This window comes from Nilaparvata lugens, chromosome 13 (assembly GCF_014356525.2).
Source record: "Nilaparvata lugens isolate BPH chromosome 13, ASM1435652v1, whole genome shotgun sequence".
NCBI classification, from domain to species: Eukaryota; Metazoa; Arthropoda; class Insecta; order Hemiptera; family Delphacidae; genus Nilaparvata; species Nilaparvata lugens.
In genome coordinates, this window is record NC_052516.1 from 4825620 (window position 1) to 4848918 (window position 23299).

General features: G+C 35.2%; 2 protein-coding genes across 8 annotated transcripts in view; both read right to left on the reverse strand.

The window, feature by feature from the left end:
- LOC111056978 overlaps nucleotides 1–23299 on the reverse strand; it is a 486313-nt gene that overhangs the window by 219002 nt on the left and 244012 nt on the right. The gene's annotated exons all lie outside the window — the stretch shown is intronic.
- Nucleotides 1–23299, reverse strand: part of LOC111056982 (titin homolog) — a 52687-nt gene that overhangs the window by 22362 nt on the left and 7026 nt on the right. For all 4 annotated transcript variants that reach the window (XM_039439617.1, XM_039439619.1, XM_039439620.1 and 1 more), the window contains exons 6-18: nucleotides 21999–22064; nucleotides 21023–21153; nucleotides 19534–19655; nucleotides 17353–17579; nucleotides 15906–16017; nucleotides 13608–14119; nucleotides 11682–12341; nucleotides 10013–10210; nucleotides 9429–9529; nucleotides 7888–8274; nucleotides 5834–5986; nucleotides 3668–3836; nucleotides 1029–1126 (exon numbers count right to left, since the gene is read on the reverse strand). In XM_039439617.1, coding sequence (XP_039295551.1) covers nucleotides 1029–1126; nucleotides 3668–3836; nucleotides 5834–5986; nucleotides 7888–8274; nucleotides 9429–9529; nucleotides 10013–10210; nucleotides 11682–12341; nucleotides 13608–14119; nucleotides 15906–16017; nucleotides 17353–17579; nucleotides 19534–19655; nucleotides 21023–21153; nucleotides 21999–22064 — 2936 coding nt within the window. The remainder of the gene's footprint in view (nucleotides 1–1028; nucleotides 1127–3667; nucleotides 3837–5833; nucleotides 5987–7887; nucleotides 8275–9428; nucleotides 9530–10012; nucleotides 10211–11681; nucleotides 12342–13607; nucleotides 14120–15905; nucleotides 16018–17352; nucleotides 17580–19533; nucleotides 19656–21022; nucleotides 21154–21998; nucleotides 22065–23299) is intronic.

Consider the following 23299-nt stretch of genomic DNA (forward strand, 5'->3'; position numbering starts at 1 on the left):
GGAAACCATACGTGATAGTACTCTGTAGTATTTTATATTTTTATGTGTTTATATTTAAATGATGCATTATGTACGTTGGATTATTTTGTACTGTGATTCAATTTTTTGTCTCAATCTTATCTGATTCAATATTAGTTGTTGATTCTTGTTATAAATGATCAACTCTATGGCCCGGTTGCACAACAGCCGGTTAAATTTTAACCGTGATTGGTTCTCGTGGAATTAATCACGGTTAAAATTTAACCGGCACCATCTCAAATAATATTCCATTCATCAAGAAAGTATAGGCTATTTTTCATTGTTTTAAAGGAAAATATATAATTGAGATTAAATATTTTGTTGGTTCTTCATAGCTAACAAACGATTTGACGACAAAGCGGAGGTAGAAGAAGATAGAGCTATCTTTGCTTTTTCTAATGACAGACAAGGATGGCAATCCAATGTAAATTAAATGCTGACTTTAAAGGACCAGGCCATATTAAGAATTTTTCAAATGTTTTCATAAAGCCTTTTTAGGATCAGGACAGATCCTGCTTTTAGGGCAGGAGCTCTCCGATTGTCTGATTGGGTAGTCATCTGAAAAAACCGGTTGAAAAACGCTTAATGTGGTCTTGCCCTAATACGTGTTTCATAAGAAATCATTTATAGCTTTTGATACACTTTTGTATCATTAGGCCATATTATTAATAAAAAACGCATGCAAAACTAATTACAGCCTTAATATTGAAGTACCATAGATAAAAGATAGCATAAGAAGATATCCCATGGTATAGGACGTTCAAGTTCCATATTCCACAGTTAACTCAAGTCGATAGTAGTTCTTTTTTGTGAAGCTTTGTGACGCTGGTATTCTCACATACTGTGCCGTTCTTACACTCTCACGCCACCAAAACAGTAATAATAGACAGTTAGTAGTCGACGGTAATCGGCTTGACTTGTTAACAAAAAATCGGCATGTAATTTGGAACATAAATTACCTATAACATGGGATATCTTCTTACGTTATATTTCTGCTAGAACTCACTTACCTAGGCGAGTTTTCAAACAGTGAATGATGATTGAATAATCTGGGAAAACCAGGCGGCCGTGTTTCTTCAGTATTGAGACGATGTGTCAGGTTACGAACCTGCAAAACAATGCAAAATTGAATTTAAATAAAACAGGATCACTGATGAATTTTATTGGTGGATAATTTACAACAGCTGTGGACATGATAATATAATAGGATCGAATAGGAGAGAATACAATACACTCAAGAAGAGAGAATACTCAATTTCCGATTTGTCAGTAAAATTGTGCAAAGTGAACAAAAAAGCAATACAGTGCCAATGAAATAAGGGAACAACAGTTGGAAAACAATCAGTGGAAAAAGTCGAATATGAGAAAAATAGTTGTAAAAGGGTAGGAGAAATAACATATTAAGGAAGTGAAAACTGTAGCTGTTTATTTGCAGTATTATTAAGCAAAACCTGGAAAACCTAGAACAACGTTTTTATTTTAAATTTAGAATACGAAGAGCACTTTTTCAAACCAAATCCAAACCAGTCTCTCAGGAAATTTCTGACAATAACAAAGCAACAATATTATGGATGGAAATCATGATAAAATTGGATTTTTCATTTTTATGTAAATAAGAGTATTCCTTACCGAAAATGTATGATTGTATACCATTTTCGGAGTCTTTAATAAGTATCAGGTTTTGGGAATTGAAAGTGGGTAGGTAGTGGAAATTGGAGATAGAGTAATTGGAGATGTGTAAACATTTAATATAACGTGAAATAATCTGGGATAAAACTTAAAAGCATGGTAAAATGACAAACGGTAAAAATGGTAGTACAATGGCAAAGAATATTGTGTAATTTGGAAAAATATATATAAAGGTAGAAAAACATAAAGCCCCCGTGAACTCAAACCCGGGTTGACGATCTCCAAAAATGTTTCAAAATCTGGGAGATGGCTGTTTCGCAAATCACACAAATTTTTATACAAGATGGTATCCTTTATGGCAATTTTTTTCACCACAACCAATTATTCTTCCAACACTTCACTTTAATTTTCTCCAGGATTTTCAATTTTTTTATTACCTTATCACCTATCCACGAATCACGACCTAGCAGACTGTCAGGTGACAGTCGGGATATAACGTCTTTCCTCCGCTGTGCGAACGACTGCAAAAATTACAATAAACTGAAATGCAATCCAGAGGTCACCAATTTGGGGTGAACAAGGATTTATCAATTTTGGAATTCAGGCTGGGATTTATGGGCAAGGGCCTTTTGTCAACAGGGTATATTATGTCAGTCTGAAGCAAGATTATTAGAAAAATTGCTCCCGACTAAAATCCTAAGTTAGGTGTAGATTTTAGTTATATTCAAAATTTCATTTTCCCAAGCGAGAATCGATGCAAGGAGGTTAAAATAAATCTTAATAGCTACCCTGAACTCAAGTGTTAGTTGTAGTTTTTATAATGTCAATAATCTGAATTAGAATTGAAGCATTTAGTAAATAAATGAGAGCACACAATAAGATTAAAAATAATCAAACATCTGAAGAATTTAAAGTCGAACCGTACAAATTGAATGTTCAGTTTATTCAAAAAAAAGTTATATGTTTTGTGCGGATTTACATCATAATACTATATTTTATAATATTTAGTATCATAATACTCGTTCAAGGAATTTGATAAGAATAGAACAGCACCAAAAAATCTTCTATGAGTTGAATCCAAACTACATTGGTAAAGAAGTGTTCAAGATGTGCTCTTCCATTGAGTTTGAAAACATCCCAGTCAATTCACAAATTCATAGCAGAATTGAAAAATATGGCTCATAGAAAAGTGCCTTGATATAGTGAAGTGCACGTTATAATAGCAGTGGAGAAAGATAGGAGAACAACGTTGCCGAACCTCTGTCTTGTCAATGCCTTCTATAGACGGTAGCAGATACAGGTTTATTGATGTAATATTAACTGTTCATTCTCGTTTAAAATAATCAATTATATTTTATTAAGCAAAAAATTATATTTTTTATTAACTTTGTTATAATGAATACACTGAATTATAATGGATCACTGATTATAATGAATTAAATCAACTAAAATTTTTCGATTTCTTCCAGGGGGTACTTCTGAAGGCGGTGTTTTTCTTTGACGTCTCCTCCTTGCAATATTGTACTTTCTGTATTTATTATTGATTGTGACGATTCAATGTTGTGAAGCTTGTCTTTTATATGCAACTACTTGAATAAATAAAATTTGATTGATTGATTGATCATTAATTAAGATGAAGTATTTTGTTAATTATTCGTTTTACATTGTTAAAATACGATATGGCAACAGAGCAAAGCGAGAAAGAAATAGCGCTATCAGCTTTGATGAATGATAGACAAGAATAGAAATACCATTGCTAATCAAACACTGGCATTATAACGTGGACCTAACTATAGTGTCTTGAATGTTGAAGGATAAAAGTCTCTGTTATTGATTATGTAGGTCTTGAATGTGTACAAGTACTTTGATAACACTTCTTACAATATTAGATGCTAGTGATTTCTGATTTCATTTTGAATATTTTTGAGTTTATTGTAAGACAATTATCGATACAGTATGTATTGCTATTCATTATAAATAAATAATAAATATGAAATAAGAACAATGAGCTTTGACTGACTTTGGAGAGTAGCGCTGAGAAGAGACTTTCGGCGGTAAGAATCTCGAAATTGTCGTCATCTTCGTCAGAGCTGACACTGTCTGCTGTGTCGAGCTGCTTGTGCGGTCGCCGTGTGCTGTGCAGACTGAAGCCGTGGGCAGACGACTCGTCATCACTCTCAGTCAGCGAACTGCAATTAACACGAATAAAAATAGATAAATTATATAAAACAGAATAAAAATGCAATAAATTAAGATCAATCAAATACAATAATAAGTAGCTTCGTTACTAAAGAGATAGTAGAGAGGATCGAAGAATACATGTTCAAAGTTTGAAGTTGAGACAATTCTTTCAGAAGTTATTCTTTGTTTCAAAAGTTTCACTTGTTTCTTTAGTTACTGTAAAACATACAAACATACGGACAATGACTTTGGCCTTCAGTAAGTCAAAAGTGAGAAGTGAAGTGCGTGACATACACATAACCTATTGTACTTTTATCTTTATTGATACAATGATACACAATTATTCATTAAAATAATGACTTTATTACGATTGAAATTTGAAAGAGGAACAGTACAAGCTATGCTTAGTTTTCCTCTTTCGGATTAAATCAAATCAAGTTTTATTCAATGATATCGCTTACATGACAAATTCCATCATACAAATGATATTACAGATCATTGAATACAATATGATATACATTATGGATCATTGCAATAATTATATTGATAAATTAATGATTGATGGTAAAGCTGAACATGGTTTAAATTTCAACCCCCGATTGGCCATATTATATAAAATACGAATGTATCTAAGAGAATAATTTCATGACTAACAGTTAGACTCAACTCACACTTACGCGACTCAGGTCGAGAAGAGACTCGACTCTAGTGGAGAGAATGTCTTTCCAAAGACTTTCTAAATGGTGACACTCAGACCAGTCGACTCTAGTCTCCGCAACGTCACCATTTGGAAACACATGCTCTCGACTAGAGTCGGTCCTCTTCTCGACCTGAGTCGCGTAAGTGTGAGTTGAGCCTTACTTACACATAATTTGCTTATATGATTATTCTTCAACTTAATTGCCGTAAAAATTGAAGCATTTATTATACAAGTGAGCAAGCCTACTAAAATCCTTTTCATGGTCTATAGTCTATGACGTTGTTTTGGAGCTCCTCGTTAGTTTGGAAGTGCTGTCCACCAATCATGTCTTGGGTTAGGGAAAAAGGTATAAGTTACTAGTGACCAAGTCAGGTTTGCATGGCGAGAGATAGAAATTATCCCATTTGATTTACTGGAGAAGCCGTGTGGTTGCACCAGCACTGTGAGGCCAAGTTGTGGATGGATCACAACGTTTCCGGAAGTCATTTCAACTGACGTCTTTAATTTTCCAACACCATTCACGCACAAAATATTGTATCTATTGGCTATGAATAAACAAGTGAAGATAAAATCACTCCTAATCTAACCTGACCTAACCTAACCTGACGATTTCTGCATCAACTTTAATCAGTGATAGGTTAATTTATGCTAAAGTATTGCTTACAAGAAAAGAACAACGCTACGCAATTAGCACTAGGCGGGAGACTGAATTGAGTAGATCATGTTCCTTGGCCTACAACTCGACAACAATTATTGACGATCTGGCCTCACCGATCACAGAGCGTTTGATGGAGATAACAAGCTGTTCAACTGTGTAAAAATCACCTTCATTCCTCTTGTTTGTGTCTTATGATATGTGATCGGAGGTTGAAAAAATAACCCTCGTTTGAACTTATATGAAGAATTTATCAGATTTATGCAACTCATTTAATGTACGGTAGTAGATTTAATCATGGGGAATTGATAGATCAAGAAGATATGCCATGATATAGGGCGTTTATGATCCAACTTCCACTGTTAACTCAAGCCGATAGTCCTAGTACTTATTTTTGGTGAAGCTATGTGACGCTGGTAGTCTCTCATACTATGCCGTTCTTACACTCTCACCCCAACAAAGCAGTAATAATAGACAGTAGCCGACAGTAACCGGCTCAAGTTGACAAACAAAAACGGCATGAGATTTGGAACATATACAACCTATACCATGGAATCTTCGTATGCTATCTTCTCTCCACGATTTAATTTAACTAATTTATTCTCTGTATCAAATACTTGCAAGAATGGATGAATTGAATTGGAACTTACCTCATGCGGTTGACAGCCTCGAGATTAGGCGTGACAAATCCACCTCCTTCTACGGCTATCGGGATGATAACTTCCCGAGGTGACTTCCTGATAGGCTCTCCCTGACTCACCACACTGCCAGAGTCTGAATCAGCTGTGCTCTGGCGTGACAGGCTGGTCACAAAATACAATAACAATAAATTATAAAAATAAGGAACTATCTACAAGGAAATTTGAACTGGTGACAAAAATGAATTCAGACAGAAAATAAAGAAAACTACATCTTGTAAATCTAATTATGAATGAAAGGAAGGTAGCTTGTGGAATGAATTAACGTTGAATGTCAAGTTCACGGTTGTAGAGGCCACGAAATTAGTTGTAACCTGTAAGTTACTGACTGTACAGCATCAAAGCCTTAACATTAACGCCAGTGCTTCGACGTAGCTTCCGTTGTTTTACAGTCGAAAATGTACGATGAAACGTTACGTTAGGGTATGATCACATTGGATGTGTATATGTACAGGTGCAAGCATGGTTATGCATGACCAAGCGTGCAGATGAGAAACAAAATGTGGAAAGAGCAATAGGAACACTCACATTAAACGAGTGCACTTGCTGGTTGCGTTCAGTGTGAGCTGCTACAGACAAGTCACAAGGTTTTTCAATGAGAGTTTCCGGATTTCGTTTCTCGGTTCATGCATAATCTAACGTGCACTTACATACACTCATCCAATGTGATCATACCCTAAGTGATTCGCCTTTACTAGCTGACAATGCTTCTTTATTTTCAAATTTCAAATTTATTTATTCAAGTAAGTTACAATACATTCTGGTTCATACACGAATCTACAATAAATTACAATACAACAGCCAATTATGCAGCAAATTTCACATATTATGAAAACTTATTAATTACAATGAAGATTGAATGCAACATTAGAATATTGATAATATAGTATTGTAATATAACTACATAAATCAGCGGTGTTTCAACAATGAATAAATGATAATTTCAATGAATAAATATACACCCCACTATATATTATATGTGTTGGGGTATAAGTAATTAGTTGCTTATTGCGTGTAATAATTACCATTTACAAACTTCATTCACTGATATGGGATTAAAGTTTTTTATAATAAAATTAGTAAAAATGTATAATACAAACAAACAAAATTATGGAATTAGTAAATAAATATTAATGTTCTATTAAGGATAATAATAAGAAAGGTTATTTTTAGAAAAATGAAAAACAGTAAATAGTGGAATGAAGAATAAATAGTTTCAATATTTACAGTCTAACTAAATTTTCACAATTTTTCACTCCAATATCAACCAACCAGGAAAATAAACTTTTCTTGAACCTGTGTCTATTGAATTCTTCCCTAATGTAACTTGGTATTGAATTATAAATTTTTGGTCCCAAATATGTGTAGTTTCTTTGCCCAAATGTAGTGTTCATCCTTGGTACTATTGAATACGTGTTTCTCTGCCTTGTTTGATGGTTATGATCTGCCAGTCTTATGTGTTCGTTGTTTCTCCTCATTCGCGTGATGATAGCCTGGATGTAGAGTTGTCTTACACTCAGTACTTTACTGTCCTTGAAAAGAATGTTCGTGGGGAATTGATTCTCCTTGAAGCCTATTATTTTTAGTATTCGTTTTTGAAGTTTATAGAGAGGTTAAATGTGTATTGTTGATGTAGTTTTTCTTGAAAGCTATTCAATGAGCTTGATGTGGACGTTCGAACGATGAACGTTCCACAATTCAATACTCAAATGAGGTATTTGCTATTGGAAAAGTGTCTGTATTCTGTGAGAGTTTTTGTCTGACCAAAGCTGACTGTGATATATTGTTAATGGTGTTGGTCGTCTTAGTGTCTGCTATTATAATATTGCATAATTTCCACTGTTACTAATTGTATTGACGGTCTTTGTATAAGCTATTGTAGAAAATGACGTTGTTTGTAACATTTTTATGTTCCTTGACAATAAAAGATTGATAGTACTCTTGTGTAAAACTTGACTAATGTGAAACCTACTTAAGGAGATAAATTCAATGATTGCAATACTCACGTCTTAGAATTTGTCCTAGACACCGGTCTCTGCTTCTCAACCGCTTTCACCGCAGGGGGCGGTCTCTCGTCTCCCGTCGCCTCAAACCTAATCGGAATGATGTGCTCTCTGGGCGTGACTGATCCCTCTCTAGGTGCTACCTCCCTCTGTGCTCCTCCATCTCTGGGAGGCAACGTTTTGCTACGCACGGGATGTTGCGCCGCTGCAGCATGCGCCCCACTGGTTGCAACGGCAGATACTGGTGCAACAAGCGCCCCGAGTGAAGCACTCGTTGAAGCAGCTGCCACTGGGAACACCACCTCCGAACGCTGCACGCTGGGTGGAGTGGGGGGTGGAGCTGCAGCTACCATATGCTCCACTTCGCTTCTGTATTCTGGTTTCGCCGTTCTGCAAAGTATTCGATTTGGTTAGATTCATTCACTTATTTAGTGTAGATTACTCGTATGGTGGTTTATACAATAGTATATAACTAACAATATATATCTAATTCATATAAATAACAATATAGTGTGTTGTGAATCGATTTTAACCTTGAAGAAAGAGTCAGTTTACTCAATCTGAAGGTGCATTTTCGTTTGTGCGTAAAACTCCGCAGTCGACGACGTCAACCATTGTTGACGTTCATATTGTTTGCTAAAACTGGTGATCAAATAACTTTTTATTTGTGTTTATTATTCAAGAATTAAAAAATTCTAATGCTGCGTTTACACCAAAGTTAATAACAAAATGTTAATAACTTAATCCTTATAGATTCTATCAGATTGAACGAAACTTGACAAACACATATGTTTATCATGTGTATGATAAGTTATGTTCAATCTAATAGAATCTATAAGGATTAAGTTATTAACATTTTGTTTTTAACTTTGGTGTAAATGCCGCAGCTTAATAGTATCAGCATATTGTCATTTAAAAGTATAAACTCAACCTCCCCAATTAAAACATAATTGATCATAATCTTTTAGGTTATTTAGACAAATTGAAATCTACCCAATCTGAGATTCTCTCCCTGTCGTGGTCGACGACGGCATTTACGCACTAACGAAAGCCCAGCTTGAAGATGACTAACACCAGGTCAATTGTTAATTGACGTCGTCACTGATAAAAATTAGGTGTTCCCAATTCAAAAGTGGTTTTAATTCAAAGTTTTAACAATATAGCTTACACTTATACACCAACTAACAATATCATTTAGACGAGTGAGCTTTCGGGCTGGAAAACTTGAAATGCCGCTGATTAATATCCTAATACTCAGTCGTTCTATTGAAAGCTGTTCAAAATCAAGAGAGATAAAAATTAAAAATGTTTTTATTTTCATCTAGTGAACAGTGTACATCTTACTCAAAAAATGTCAATTTGCATTGAGCTATTAACTGCATGCAATTAACAATCCAGCTGACAGTTGATTTGTCTAATTTGTGATTCGAATACGGGAATTATGTTGAAGTTGCGGTTGATAATATGCAGAGCTAAACGAAACGTTTTAACAGTGTGAATGGACGAATATTATAAGAAAACTATGAGAAATTCGTAGAACTTACTTGGGTGTAGTCAGTTTGATTTCAGCCCTAGACGTCTTTCTACGAGGCAGGGTGGCTGCTTTCTTTTCACCGTTATTTGTGTCAATAGCATTGCCAATTACCTGAAAACAAAATTATTAAATAGAATCAAACCCTAATGGAATAATACAAAAAATATATTTGAACTAGCAATTGAGAGTTATTCAAAACAAACATGGAAAACAATCTGTTCAATAAGTATAATAGAGAAAAGATAGCCTAAGAAGATATTCCATGGTATAGGGCGTTTATGTTCAAAATTGTACTGTTAACTCAAGTCGATAGTCCACGTAGTTATTTCTGGTGAAGCTATTTGACGCTGGTAGTCTCTCATACTGTGCCGTTCTTACACTCTCATCCAGCCAAAACTGTAACAATAGACAGAAGTCGACAGTAATCGGCTCAAGTGAACAAAAATCGGCTTGAAATTTGGAACCTAAACCATGGAAAATCTTCTTATGCTATCTTATCTCTATTGAGATTCAAAATACTTACGATAAAGCAGTAGTTACCTGCTAGTAAAAATAAAGTTCAGTAGACTAGAAGTAAAGTAGAATCCAAAGTACCTGAATAGCATTCTGTATCTTCTTGACTTGAGTATTGGCAGCTGCAGGCGGTGAGACCGACTTCTCTTTGGCTTTTTCTGGCGTGGACGATTTAGCTTTTGTCTTCTCTTCTCCCACAAGTTTATCAGCCGATTTCTTCTCTTCCACCGGTTTTGCCGTTTCCTCCTTGCTCTGTTTCGCTTCTTTGCTTTCTTCGGCCTGTAAAATAGAAAAATTGGAGATTTGAACCAAATTTCAAATCAAATCAAATTCATTTATTGCCAAAAAGAAAACAAACAATAATTTACTCATACACATACATACACGAGCAAAAATAAAAATAAAATGTTCATAGTACAATATTACACATACATGAGAGCAGAAAAAAACAATTATAAAATTTCTAGGCATCACCAGCAAAAAGAAAAATCTTTGCCCGCTGGTGAGAGTTGCTTAAAAAATCCTTAAAATAACTGGAAATTGAAACGAAAAGCTTTATAACAAAAGTAGACACAAAATATACTTTAAATCAATATACTCTAAAAATGTGGTCCAAAGTAGAATAATTCACTCCTATATTGATAATTTATAAAAGGTCAGAATTCAGAGAAATAGAGAAATACCAAACTGAAAACTGAAACAGAAAAAAAAACAAATCACAATGCTAGGTTTAAAGTGAAGAAATATTCACCTTTAATTCATTCCGTTATGCTCTTCTTTGATATTTTATCATTTAAATCAAAAGGTATTGCATTTATTAATTTGCTGCTTGTGTAAATCAATTGTCTTCTAATTTAATAAACGATCAGCTAGAATTACAAAGCAATTTTTTTAATTATGAAACATGTTGTTTCAACTACAGATTGGAACTGAAATCCATGGATGAAATAATTTTAGACTTGAACCACCAACTGGAGTTGGAAAAGGATGGAGCTATCTGCTTTGTCTAATGACAGACAAGGATAGCAACACCATTGTTAATCAGGTGCTGGCTTTATAACGTGAATCTCAATATAGTATCTTACATAGTCTACTTAGTCACGTAGTCTACATAGTCTGGAAACAATTTAGAAGCTGTGCGTAACTAGAGAAGGATGGCGCTATCTGCTTTGCATAATGACAGACAAGGATAGCAACACCATTGTTAATCAGGTGCTGACTTTATAACGTGAAACTCACTGAAGAAAATTATATTCTATCGGGGATGAAATAATACATTTACATCCGTGGTTGAATCGGAAATTTGAGAAAGTCACATATTACTACAATGTAGAAACGCTCAACTATAGTGAGGTAAGTATAACTCAACTAAACTATAGTGAGGTCCACGTTAAAATGGCAGTGGAGAAAGATAGGAGAACAGCGTTGCCGATTCTCACCCTTGCCACTGCCTTCTATAGAGGATAGCTGATTGTAATATTAACTCTTCATTCTTGTTTAAAAAGATCCATCATATTTTGTTCATAAAGAATCTATATTTTTAAATGATAAAATAATAAATTTAGTGATTGAATATTTTGTTAATTAAATTTCTACATTATTAGAAATCGATGTGAGAACGTTGCGGAGGTGAGAAATGATAGCGCTATCTGCTTTGACGAATGATAGGCAAGGATTGCTACACCAATGTTAATAAAGTACTGCCATTATAACGTGGACCTTATTATAGTTTTACTTGGACTATACACACCTTCTCCTTCACTTTCTCCTCCTCCTCCTTCTCCCGCTTCCCCCTCTCCTCCTCAGCCCTGGCCAGCTTCTCCACATCCTCCACCAACTTATTCAGCGCCACCGTCGACGCCAGCGAAAACTTGCGATCGAAATCGCTCTGCGACTGATCGTTACCAGCAACCGACCCGCGACGCGACTGCGACTGATCCGCAACCGATCCGCGACGCGACTGCGACTGGTCCGCCACTGATCCGCGACGTACGACGCCCATCGACGTCGAAGAAGCTAACGACGACTTGCGTTCATACGCTCGCTTGGCGTCGCTTACTTTGACACCCGGCAGGAAAACCTTTTTAGCGACCGGTTTCGCTGAGGCGGCGTTTTCTTGCAGCTGGCTAAACTTTTCGGCCGTCTCGAAGATTTTCGACTTGCGGCGTTCCATTAGTGGTTTCGGTTTGTCGTCGTCCGCTTTTGAAGGTTTCGTTTTGTCATCGTCCAGTTTTGGTTTCACTTTGTCGTTTTCCGGCTTCGACGATTTCGGTTTGTCATCTTCAGGTTTTGATGACGACAATTTTGACGGTTTGTCGTCATCTGGCTTTGACGGTGTCTCCTTCTTGACGGTCTCTGATTTGGGTGGTTTTGGTTCGGTGGTAGGTTGAGGTTCAGTTTTGTCAGGTTCCTTGAAACATACAAAAGCCACACATTACTAGAGAATTTGAGCAATTCACTCGAAAATACTTGAGAAAGCATAATATATTCAAATTCAAGATAGTTTATTAATAAAAACAACGTTGTGAAATGTCACAACAATCTCAAAAGTCAACAAAACTTATGATCAAAAATAAACATACAGTATTACATGAAAGATAGATGATCTTTATAGATTGATGATATATAGAAGATAGATTATAGATGATCTTTAAAAATGTTTTTTCTCATGTTTTACTCATTTTCCAGCTACATTCTGACAGGTCCATGCAAGTAATGTGTACCTGTGCGTCAAAATTTAGATGGGAACCGAACCTCAATGAGTTTAATTTGAGAAATTGTTCTCTAGATTCTAAAAGTGAAAATTGATGTAAAAATAGCATGGATTTGCTAGCATATAAGGGAAGAACAGTGATCCTGTTGTTTTCTCACAGGAATTCCTATTAATTGAGCATGATAAATAGCATAGCCACTTCTAATACAGAGGTGTATTAGAGTTGGCTATGTAAATAGGCATATTATAGATTTATATGTCTAGAAGTGAGGTATATATCCAATATAGTGCAGATAATAACATTTTTTTTCCTACATATCCCAGAAAATTTAACAATCTAATTTTTTATTAGGTAAGATTGTTGTCTGTATTGCCTCTATAAAAAATTATAAGTGAAATTGTTAATTAATATTCAAGTGAAATAGGAGGATAATTCAAAGAATGGTTTTCCTGATCACTATAAATTTATATCCCAAAATTTAAGGTGGGTTTTCATTTGTGCATAAACTTACAACATCGACGATGACAGGCATTGTTGTCTAATGACATTCATATTGACCAAATTTCAAATGTGCTGAATGTTGAATCAGCTGGTCAAATAGATTCGTTATTATTTTGTGTCTATTATCTAAGAATAAAAACATTCCAAATATCAACGTATTGCCATTTCTAAGTATAAACCTGACATCCCGCTTTAAAAAATAATTAAATAGAATCTTCAAGGTTATTTAGACAAATTGAAATCCACCCAATATCTCAGATTGGGATACATCATCCTTTCGTGGTCGACAACGTCATTTAAAAACAAACCAAAACACACCTTCACTCAACTCCTGCTACTAATTCTTCAAGTAGAATAGGATAGTTCAACGGAAAATTTCAAATTCAATTATATAAAAATAAAATTATATTCTACAATATTTACCCAATTTATGCCACCAACACAATCAATCTTCTACTCACCTTTTCAACTGTCTTCTCCTCATCCTTCTTCTCCTCCTCATTTGTCTTCACCTCCTCCTTTGCCTCCTCTATCATCTTCCCCTTCTCCCCCTCTTCCATCCTATAGTCATCCAACGAATATTCGCCCTTCTCAATAGCTGCGTCCTCCGCCTTATAATCCTTCTCCAACTGACTTATAGTCTGCAAAATTTCTGCCACTTCCGAATTTTTCAAATCGTCTTCCAACATCTTCTCTTGTTTTTCCTCAATTTTCTCAACTTCTCTCACCTCCCCCATACTTTCATCAGCAATAGTCGACGCCGAATCGTCCATTTTCTTCGGGGTTTCCTCAGTTTTCTGGTGTTTCTTCTTCGATTTGGACGACTTTCGGTGCGGTTTTTCAGTGTAAGAGTCGGATTCCGGTGTGGATTCGTCCCGTTTTCGGTTGCGACTCGACGAGCGTTCGCGGCGCTTGCTTTTCGAACGCTCTTTCCTGCGTTCAGTTGTTGTGTCCGGTTTCGGGTCGACGGATTCTGCAACGGAAAACGGAAAATTATATAGGCTATCATTTACATGCTCTATAATTACACCCAACTCAAATTTCAACTGTCTTGTTTCGGGTTGACGGATTCTGCAACGGAAAACGTAAAACTGTATAATTTTTATAGTCTTTATTACATCAAATTTTAATTTTATTCAAAGAAAGTTTATGTAGAAAACATATTAGATGACATACATTTCATCGAGATCTTGGTTGACCAATAGCTGGTCCAGGTAGGCAACTTCAGTAAGTCCAGTTCTCAGTTCATCAATTTCTTGTTGCTTTGAGAAAGTCCAGTGGATACAGTCTCATATATTCGATTCTAACACTATCAAATAATATCAGTATTAAATAAGAAGACTAAAAAATTGTCAAAAACTACACATTTTATTATAACCTAACCTTACTTTATCACAGATTGACAATGGTGTAACAACCGAAACCGGTCTTTCTAACTATCAATAGCCCCCTGTGGGTTGGGGGGGCTTTGAGTCGAACATCGTACTCAAGAATCTGTTGAAAACCAGAATTCATCCACAGTATCCCTGCTTGTCGTAGGAGGCGACTAAAAGGGACCCCCCAAGGCAACTCCAGAAGTTGCCTTGCCTTCAAACCCACGGGATCTGCCCAATCAGGGCAGTTTCGGAGGGGCGAAAAGAAAAACCCAAGAGACCAGAGAGATGGGTGAAACTCCAGGCACAAATGTGGGTCAAGAGGCTGAGTCAAGGGTGGCCAGGCGCCCTAGAGGCAACTTGGCCACTCCTTCCTCAGCGGAAGGACTTTCAAAGAAGGCCAGGAGTGGAACTCACGTAGGTTACGAGGACTAATCAGTCTGAAGAGACTGCCAAGCATATCAAACTGGATTTCAAAAAGGATTGCAACCAGGTGATGAATGGAGCGTACATATAGGGAAAAACTCCTGGTTCTTGTAAAGGACATAGGTATTGGTTTGCCTACTACTTGGGAACACAATAAGCTTCGGTTGACGTGTGGGGTTCTTTGAACCTTTGGATCCTTGAATCCGTCCCTTCAAAAATAATAATAATAATAACTATCAATAAAATCTGTGGTTTTCGACAATTTTTTTAGTCTTCTTATTTATTATGAATAAATATCACAATATCAACTTCTCAACTATACAAAAAGGAAATAATACCAGTATTTATTATCATTTAAAAGAAAAATCCTAACCACTTCAACTAACTTCTCCCTAACCTATTCTCACTAATCCCCAACTATAGTGAGGTCCACGTTATAATAACAGTATTTGATCAACTTTGGTTTTGCTATCCTTGTCTATCATTCGACATAGCCGGTGGTACTATCCTTTTCTAGGTCCACAACGATGCCAATTATGTTTTTGACAGTGTAGAAATATAATTAATTAATGCAGAGAATCGGCATAGCTATTCTTCTATCGTTATCCACTGCCATTATAATGTGGACCTCACTATAGAGTCAACGATGTAGCTGACCAACGTAAACATGATGCTGTTAGGTTAGGTTAGGTTAGGTTAGGTTAGGTTAGGTTAGGTTAGGTTTGATCACATTATGATTCAAGTCTTGACGAACTAAACGGCTCAACTTTCCACTTGTCTCAGTATCTCAAATAGGCAGTTGATGAACTGAGACCCTCCCCATATATTGATGTTGTGGAGATCAAGAAATCAATAAGAAAACAGTAATTAAGTATAGCTTAAGATGTATTATTCTCGACATAAATTCAAATTCTGATTGAAAGATGAAATGGTAGTCTATTTTTTATGATTTCCACTTACTTTTAGACCGTTGAGCCTCCTCAGCTAGGAAGTCAATAGGCTGTGTGACCGCAAGACTACCCAGAGAATGAGATCTCACTGGGCATTCACTAGCTGGGGCCGCCTCTTCTTCCTAACAGAGAAATTATAAATTACAATAAACATTTTGTAACAAATGAATGAGGCTATCCTCGTTCAACGACACTCACTTTATAAAATAACAATGCGACTGAACAAACCTTATTATATTTCAATGATTTTTGGATGAGATAAAAATTGGACTTACAGTTACAAAAATGTTATACACTACCTACTTTATAAAATCACTTGTAAAACAATTGCGACCAAACAAGCCTGATTTTTTAAAATGATTTCAAAGATTTGGAAGAAATATGAATTGTACGAGGGGTTACAAAAATGTTATATTGAACGGATCTACCAGCGTGATTTGATGTTTCAAATCTTTCGTGTTGAAATTATTTCAGCAACTGATTTTCATCCCATCATACATCTCTACTGTTTCTTATGATGAGGATTTTAAATCGAATTCAATGGTTTTTATATTCTTGTCATCAATATCATTCACACTTAGCGATTGTCGACTGAAATTTATAAGCCGACACTCAGAATAATATTGCCCTCCGACTGGTTAATTCACACCAACAGAGTCTCCGATTGGACAATTCTCATCAACAGCTGATTCTCAGTCAATCGGAGGACAATTCTGAGTGTCGGTCGACAAATGGTTAGTGTAAAAACGTAGGCCAATGGTAATAAATGAGGAATCAATGAATAAAAGCATAGATTTAAAAGCAAGATAGCGTATGCTATCTTTTGTCTATGATAGAATGTAGATTAATAAAATGAATTCGAAAATAGATGAAGTTCTAATCAGAGCACCAGCATAGGGAAATATAGGATAAGAAGATATCACATGATACAGGCCGTTTATGTTCCAAATTTCAAATCGATTTTTCGTTAACTAAAGCCGATTACTGTCGAAAACTGTCTATTATTACTGTATTGGCCGGGTGAGGGTGTAAGAACGGCACAGTATGAGAGACTACCAGCGTCACATAGCTTCACCAAAAACAACAACTAGGACTATCGGCTTGAATTAACAGTGAAATTTAGAACATAAACGTGTGGCGAATCATATGATTGCCACCTGTGATGTTTTCAACCGGCAGAGTTTGTTTATCACTTGTAACATTTTATTTCCATATTTATCCAGAGTTCAATTTTGTCATTCCAACATTAAAAATATTTCATCATTCATCTAGTTTCATTTAATCAATTTCAACATAGGAAATCAACAAATTAAATTCCTATAAACGCGATATACCATGGGATATCCTCGTATGCTTTCTTTTCTCTATGGTTGTATAAGAAATATGATAGTGTTGTATTCAAACTTCTATCAATTATTTATGAATGATAGTAACCAATCACGGCAATTCCTTCTCACCTGTTCAGGTATGAGCAGCTTCTCATTGGCCGCAGCGGCAACAGCAGCGGGAGCCAATGAGAGCAGCAGATCCAGACGCACTGGCGTCTGATTGGCCAACTCCTCGGCCACCTCCAGGCAGGGCACCGCCTCCCCACTGTCAATCCACCAATGGGAGCAGATCGCCACTATATCAGCGCGTCGAGCCGAATTCACTTTCAACATTTCGGCGATTAGCGGCGAGGCGGCTGTCAAACAATCACATTTATTTAGGTATAAATTATAAATATTTACAAAAATCTTCAAATTCAAACAAGTTGAAATAACAGAAGGAAAGGCTTTCTAATGACCCCATTATATCTATACGAATATATATTTTGATAAGGTTGGAGAAATACGTATTCCGTCAAGTTCTTTTTTTACAGATCAGTACCACAGAAATAATATGGCACAAGAAGATATCCCATGGTATAAGTCGTTTATGTTACAAATTTCAAACCGACTACTGTCTGTTATTACTGTTTTATTGGGATTAGGAAGTGTATGAGCGGCACAGTATGAGAAACTACCATGAAAAATGATAATTTATTCATCTGAAGTTGAAAAAAAGACTGGCTTGAGAGAATAAAGTCAAGAAAATTTAACTGGATTTTGCTCAATACTTCTTTTATTTCGTTTTTTTTTTAATGAATAATCAAAGTGTTACTACTTCCTTGGTAATACGACAATAAGAGTAAAACTTGAATGCGACTTGTGTCAATACTGTAGAGCTTACAATGCATAGCATTAATAAAATGAATTGAATTGAGAAATGATTAAGCTATATGACTGTTGCCCGCTAATGAAGATTCAATTCTCTAATAAAAACATCAAAAATAAACTTATAATACTATTTTATAAAATAGAATCACAGCGAAAATACAACTAGCAATTACAAGTCTAGAATAATGTGCTAAGTACAGATTTGAACATCATTATAAATGGTTTTCTATAAGTACAGATTTGAGCAGCGATGTAAATGGTTTTCTTTAGCACATTACCTCATTTCAATAGAATATTTGACGAAATTTGAATAAGCAACCTAACAATAACTCAGACTTGAACAGTTCTTCAATAAAAATATCACAGGCACAACTGCACTTCACATGTTCAAAGTAATTATTCTAAGTATCATTAGTTACTCATTTATTGATATTTCACAAAAAGAAACGTACTAAATTCAAATTTTAAATCACACAAATCTTCTAAAATAACCAAACAATACAACAGCGAGATTACAACTACTGTTCAGAAGCCTTTACTATCGGAAACTGAAATCAGTTGAGAGAAATGAAAAGAACTATTTCCTGCCAACGGTAGGCAACACCCAAACAGCTTTCAATGAGACAATTTAGATACCTGGTTTATTCAGTTATGTACTACAATGACATACTTCCCAAATCTGAGAAGAATTTATGTCAAACTTTCAAACAGTTTGTTAACACAGAATATCAATCTACTGTTGTATAGTGAGGTCCACGTTATTATAATGGCAGTGTTTTATTAGCAATGGTATTGCTATCCTTGTATATCATTCAACAAAGCAGATAGCGCTATCTCTTTCTCGCTTTGCTCTGTTGCCAGATCGTCTTTTAACAATGTAGAAATTTAAGTATTTAAAAAAAATGAAAGATATAATTATTTTTTGACGATAAAAATATAATTTATTATTTTAAATAAGAATACCAGTATACAAATTGAATGAGAATTATTATTTGAAGATATTGAATAACTTTAGATAAGCTATAAAAATGGGCCAAGGTATTTTCAACAAGCTTCTATTCATTCTCAAATTATTCTATTCTTATTATTATTATTATTATTATTATTATTATTATTATTAGCGCATGGCTTTGAATGGTGGGGAGACCCAAGGGTAGTTCCACCTCGCCATATATAGTCCAAAGTTCCCTAATGGGAAACCGGACACCAAGGTTATAGTGAGCACAACACTTTAAATTTACACTTTTCACTATTCTCTTCTATTTACCTCTGAAGGGCTACTAATAATTTAATTTGGAGACTTGATAATGGGATGAATACCCGAAACCGATCATGGAAGCAAAGAAAATAAAAGGTTTGGTACTAGAGATCCTATATAATACTCTTTTCGAGTATAGATCTTTTCACATTGAAATTTAACATGATATCAATATAACTTACGAGATGGTTTTTTAGGCTCGAAGTAGTCTCCCTGTGATATTTGGCGTACCAGCCTTTTGAAATTGGATCCGTCAAAAGGCATTGAGCCGTAAACCAATGTGTATAGGAGGACACCTAAAGACCTGCAACCACAACAAATAATAATATAATGCAGTGATCAGTTGATCAGACATAAAAATCATCTATAATACTTATCTCAAAGCTAGCACGTTCTAATTTAAGTATTTTAGAAGTATTTTAATCAAATACTTCCATTAGAAGCGTGCTATGTTGTAGGCTATAGTGAGGTCCACGTTATAATGGAAGTATATTTTGATTATCATTGGTGTTGATATCCTTGTCTATCATTCGACAAAGCAGATAGCGCTATCCTTTTCTAGCTCCACAACGTTGTAAGATGGTTTATCAACAATGTAGAAATATAATTATTTACTAACAAGATATTATTTAATCTCAATTGCAAATATTTATTATTTAATCATTGACACATATACTTTCTTGACTAATAAAATATAACTGATTATTTTTAACAAGAATGAACAGATAACATTACATCAGATAAACCGGTATCAGCTATCCTCTGTAGAAGGCAGTGGCAAGGCAGAGAATCAGCCACGCTATTCTCATATCTTCCTCCACTACCATTATAGCTCACTATAACTCATAGATGACTAGAGTTATCAAACTGTCATCAAGAGATAGGACAGGATAGATTCAATAGGATGCTTATTGTTGATTCGGCCATATGTCGACTTGGACAAGAGTGAATAGAATAAGTCATCAAGAAAGTGTTCAAATAGATTTATTATCTAGCAACAAGTAGTGTCGGGTGAAATTGAAAAGTATTCAAGTCACCTAGGCTACTTCAAGATAATTATGGACGCCAAACGTCGACTTGAACATAAATCGTCCTGGGAGTAAGAATAAGTAAAAAAGTCATCAAGAAAGTGTTCAAATTACCTCATCAACACTAGTAACAAGTAATATTTGACCGAGCGAAGTGAGGTCTAAGATTCAAGTCGACGGTTTGGTATTTCTCTTAATGTTTAAATGTTTGAATGTTTAAATGTTTATATGTTGCGCATTTACGGCGAAACGCGGTAATAGATTTTCATGAAATTTGACAGATATGTTCCTTTTTTAATTGCGCGTCGACGTATATAAAAGGTTTTTGGAAATTTTGCATTTCAAGGATAATTTAAAAGGAAAAAGGAGCCTCCTTCATACGCGAATATTAGAGTAAAAATCAGACTATAGAATTATTATCATAAATCAGCTGACAAGTGATTACACAGATGTGTGGAGAAGCCAGTCTATTGCTGTATTTCCATAAGGTCTATAGTTTCAATCAGGTACTTGTGGATGAGAATACTGCGTGAGGTCTACTGTTCACAGAACTACTAGTATAAGTGAGATTGAAGAGTATTCGAATTATTACAACTAGAAAATTACTCAAGTTTGAGTGAATTTTGTAATTTTTTCGACATACCAGCAATCAACTTCGGGTCCATGGTAGGGAGTGCCTTTAACAATTTCAGGCGATGCATAGAGAGGACTGCCGCAAAACGTCCCCAGCAAATGTGTTTCATCGAATACATTCGATAGACCGAAATCAGCTATCTGAAAATAGCAAAAAGAATAAAACCAAATACAAGTTTAGATAATACTATTTTATTTATGTTGATTACAATAAATATGTAGGCTTAGACACCAAGGGCCAAGCCACACGGAGCGGAGACAATTCGGTAGGACATGAAGCTCTCCGATTGGTTGATTGGGTTGGCGTCCGAGAATCAGCCAATCGGAGCTTCCTGTTCTGCCGAATCGTCGTAAAACGCCTGTAAAAACTGAAGAAAACACAAATTTGAAATTGTGAACCACTTTTTATTATTATAAATTATTATAATATATACAGAACCAGAACAGCTGAAGTTGTGGCTGGTAAAGCCACGAAAACTGGTTCTGTATATATTATAATAATAAAAAGTGGTTCACAATTTCAAATTTGTGTTTTCATTATGGAAAAGTACCACATCAATCACAACACAACTGTAAGGTTAAAAACCTGCATGTCAAGCAAAACAAACAGCTGAAGATGTGGCTGGTAAAGCCACGAAACCTGGTTCTGTATATATTATAATAATTTATAATAATAAAAAGTGGTTCACAATTTCAAATTTGTGTTTTCATTATGGAAAAGTACCACAACATCACTCACAACACAACTGTAAGCCTGTAAAAACTATTCGTGTGGTTTGGCCCTAACTCATGTAACAATATGGCTAACTATCCAACAAATTTCATAATGAAATTATTGAATGATATAAACATAAAATGCAATTTGAATTACGATATTACAGGGTGCAGTGTACAGTCTCTTATCTGAATAATTTGAAATTAGTGACTCGTTCCTTGAAACACTATAATACTATGCATTATCTTTTGCTCACGAATTGATAGCTTACCTTAGCACTGCCATGCTCATCTAGTAAAACATTCTCTAGTTTCAAGTCACGATGACATATTTTGTGCTGCAAAAAAGAAGTGGAAATTAGAATTAAGATGTGGAACCAATCATATAATCCAATTATAAAAATTAATCCCATATAGAGTGCCCCAGATCAACATATAAGGGTGCACAGGAAGATTTCCTGGTGGCTAAACCAGCATCAATAGCTCACTTAAATACCCTGGAAGCATGCCTCTAATTTCCAGGTCAAAACTGACTAAGATATTTTTATTCGTTTTATGTATGAATTTTCTATTGTTTTCTTTTTTGCGAATTTTGTGATTATAAATGTGTAGTGTATATATGCTGCCATGCGCTAAATAAATAAAATCCCATATATTTTTAGGAATGATGAGAATAATCTGAATATTTTATCAGAATTAAATTCATGACGTGAGGGTGAGATACTTTAATAGAGCTACAGAACAGCTACTCGACTAGCTTTTACATACTTATATTTCAACTTTTAATGACATTTAGGTCCGGTTTCCGAGCTCGGGATTCGGCTAAGTTCTAGACTTTAAACAGCTGGAGTCAGAAAACTGGCTTTCCGAAACGAGGTGTAGTAGTCATTGTCATAGTCACGTTTAAATTAAATAATCTCGAAAAACTAGAAAACAGAACACAAAATAAAATAAAGAGAAAATAGTGTAAAGTTTCAGCTATTTTGAATTATTCAAGAATGTTTAATTTCGTCAAGGAAAAACTTTTCCAATTATAAAAATAATAAAATAAAACCTGTGCTGTAATAAAAACTGCGACTAAACCCCGTTTTGGAAAGCCAATTTTCTGACTCCAGCTGTTTAAAGTCTAGAACTTAGCTAAATCCCGAGCTCGGAAACCGGACCTAAATAATATGGATGGGTTTCTTTTATAAGATGAGGTTCACTTTAAACTGTCTGCATTGTTGATGGGAAGCTTTAACGTTACTTATAAGGAATTCTACTGCAGGATTGATATTATAGTTGGCCAAACGAAAATGGGTCCCTCAAGGTCAAAGCTTGCTCTTGACACCACCACCCGTCTCTACCAACACTGTTGCCACTTTGTACTAAGGGTGGCTAGTAAGAGAGAAAGTGAATGTGTGTGTGAGAGAGGGTGTGATAGTGAAGTATTGTCATTGTGGGGAGTATTGCTTGTCTTCTCTGTCCAAAGCCTGGATGAAGTGTGATGGGAATCAAATGAGAATTCATGCAAATTGAAAAATGCAGAGTGAAGTGGGCACTACAAGAATATTGACTAAAATAAATAAAATTA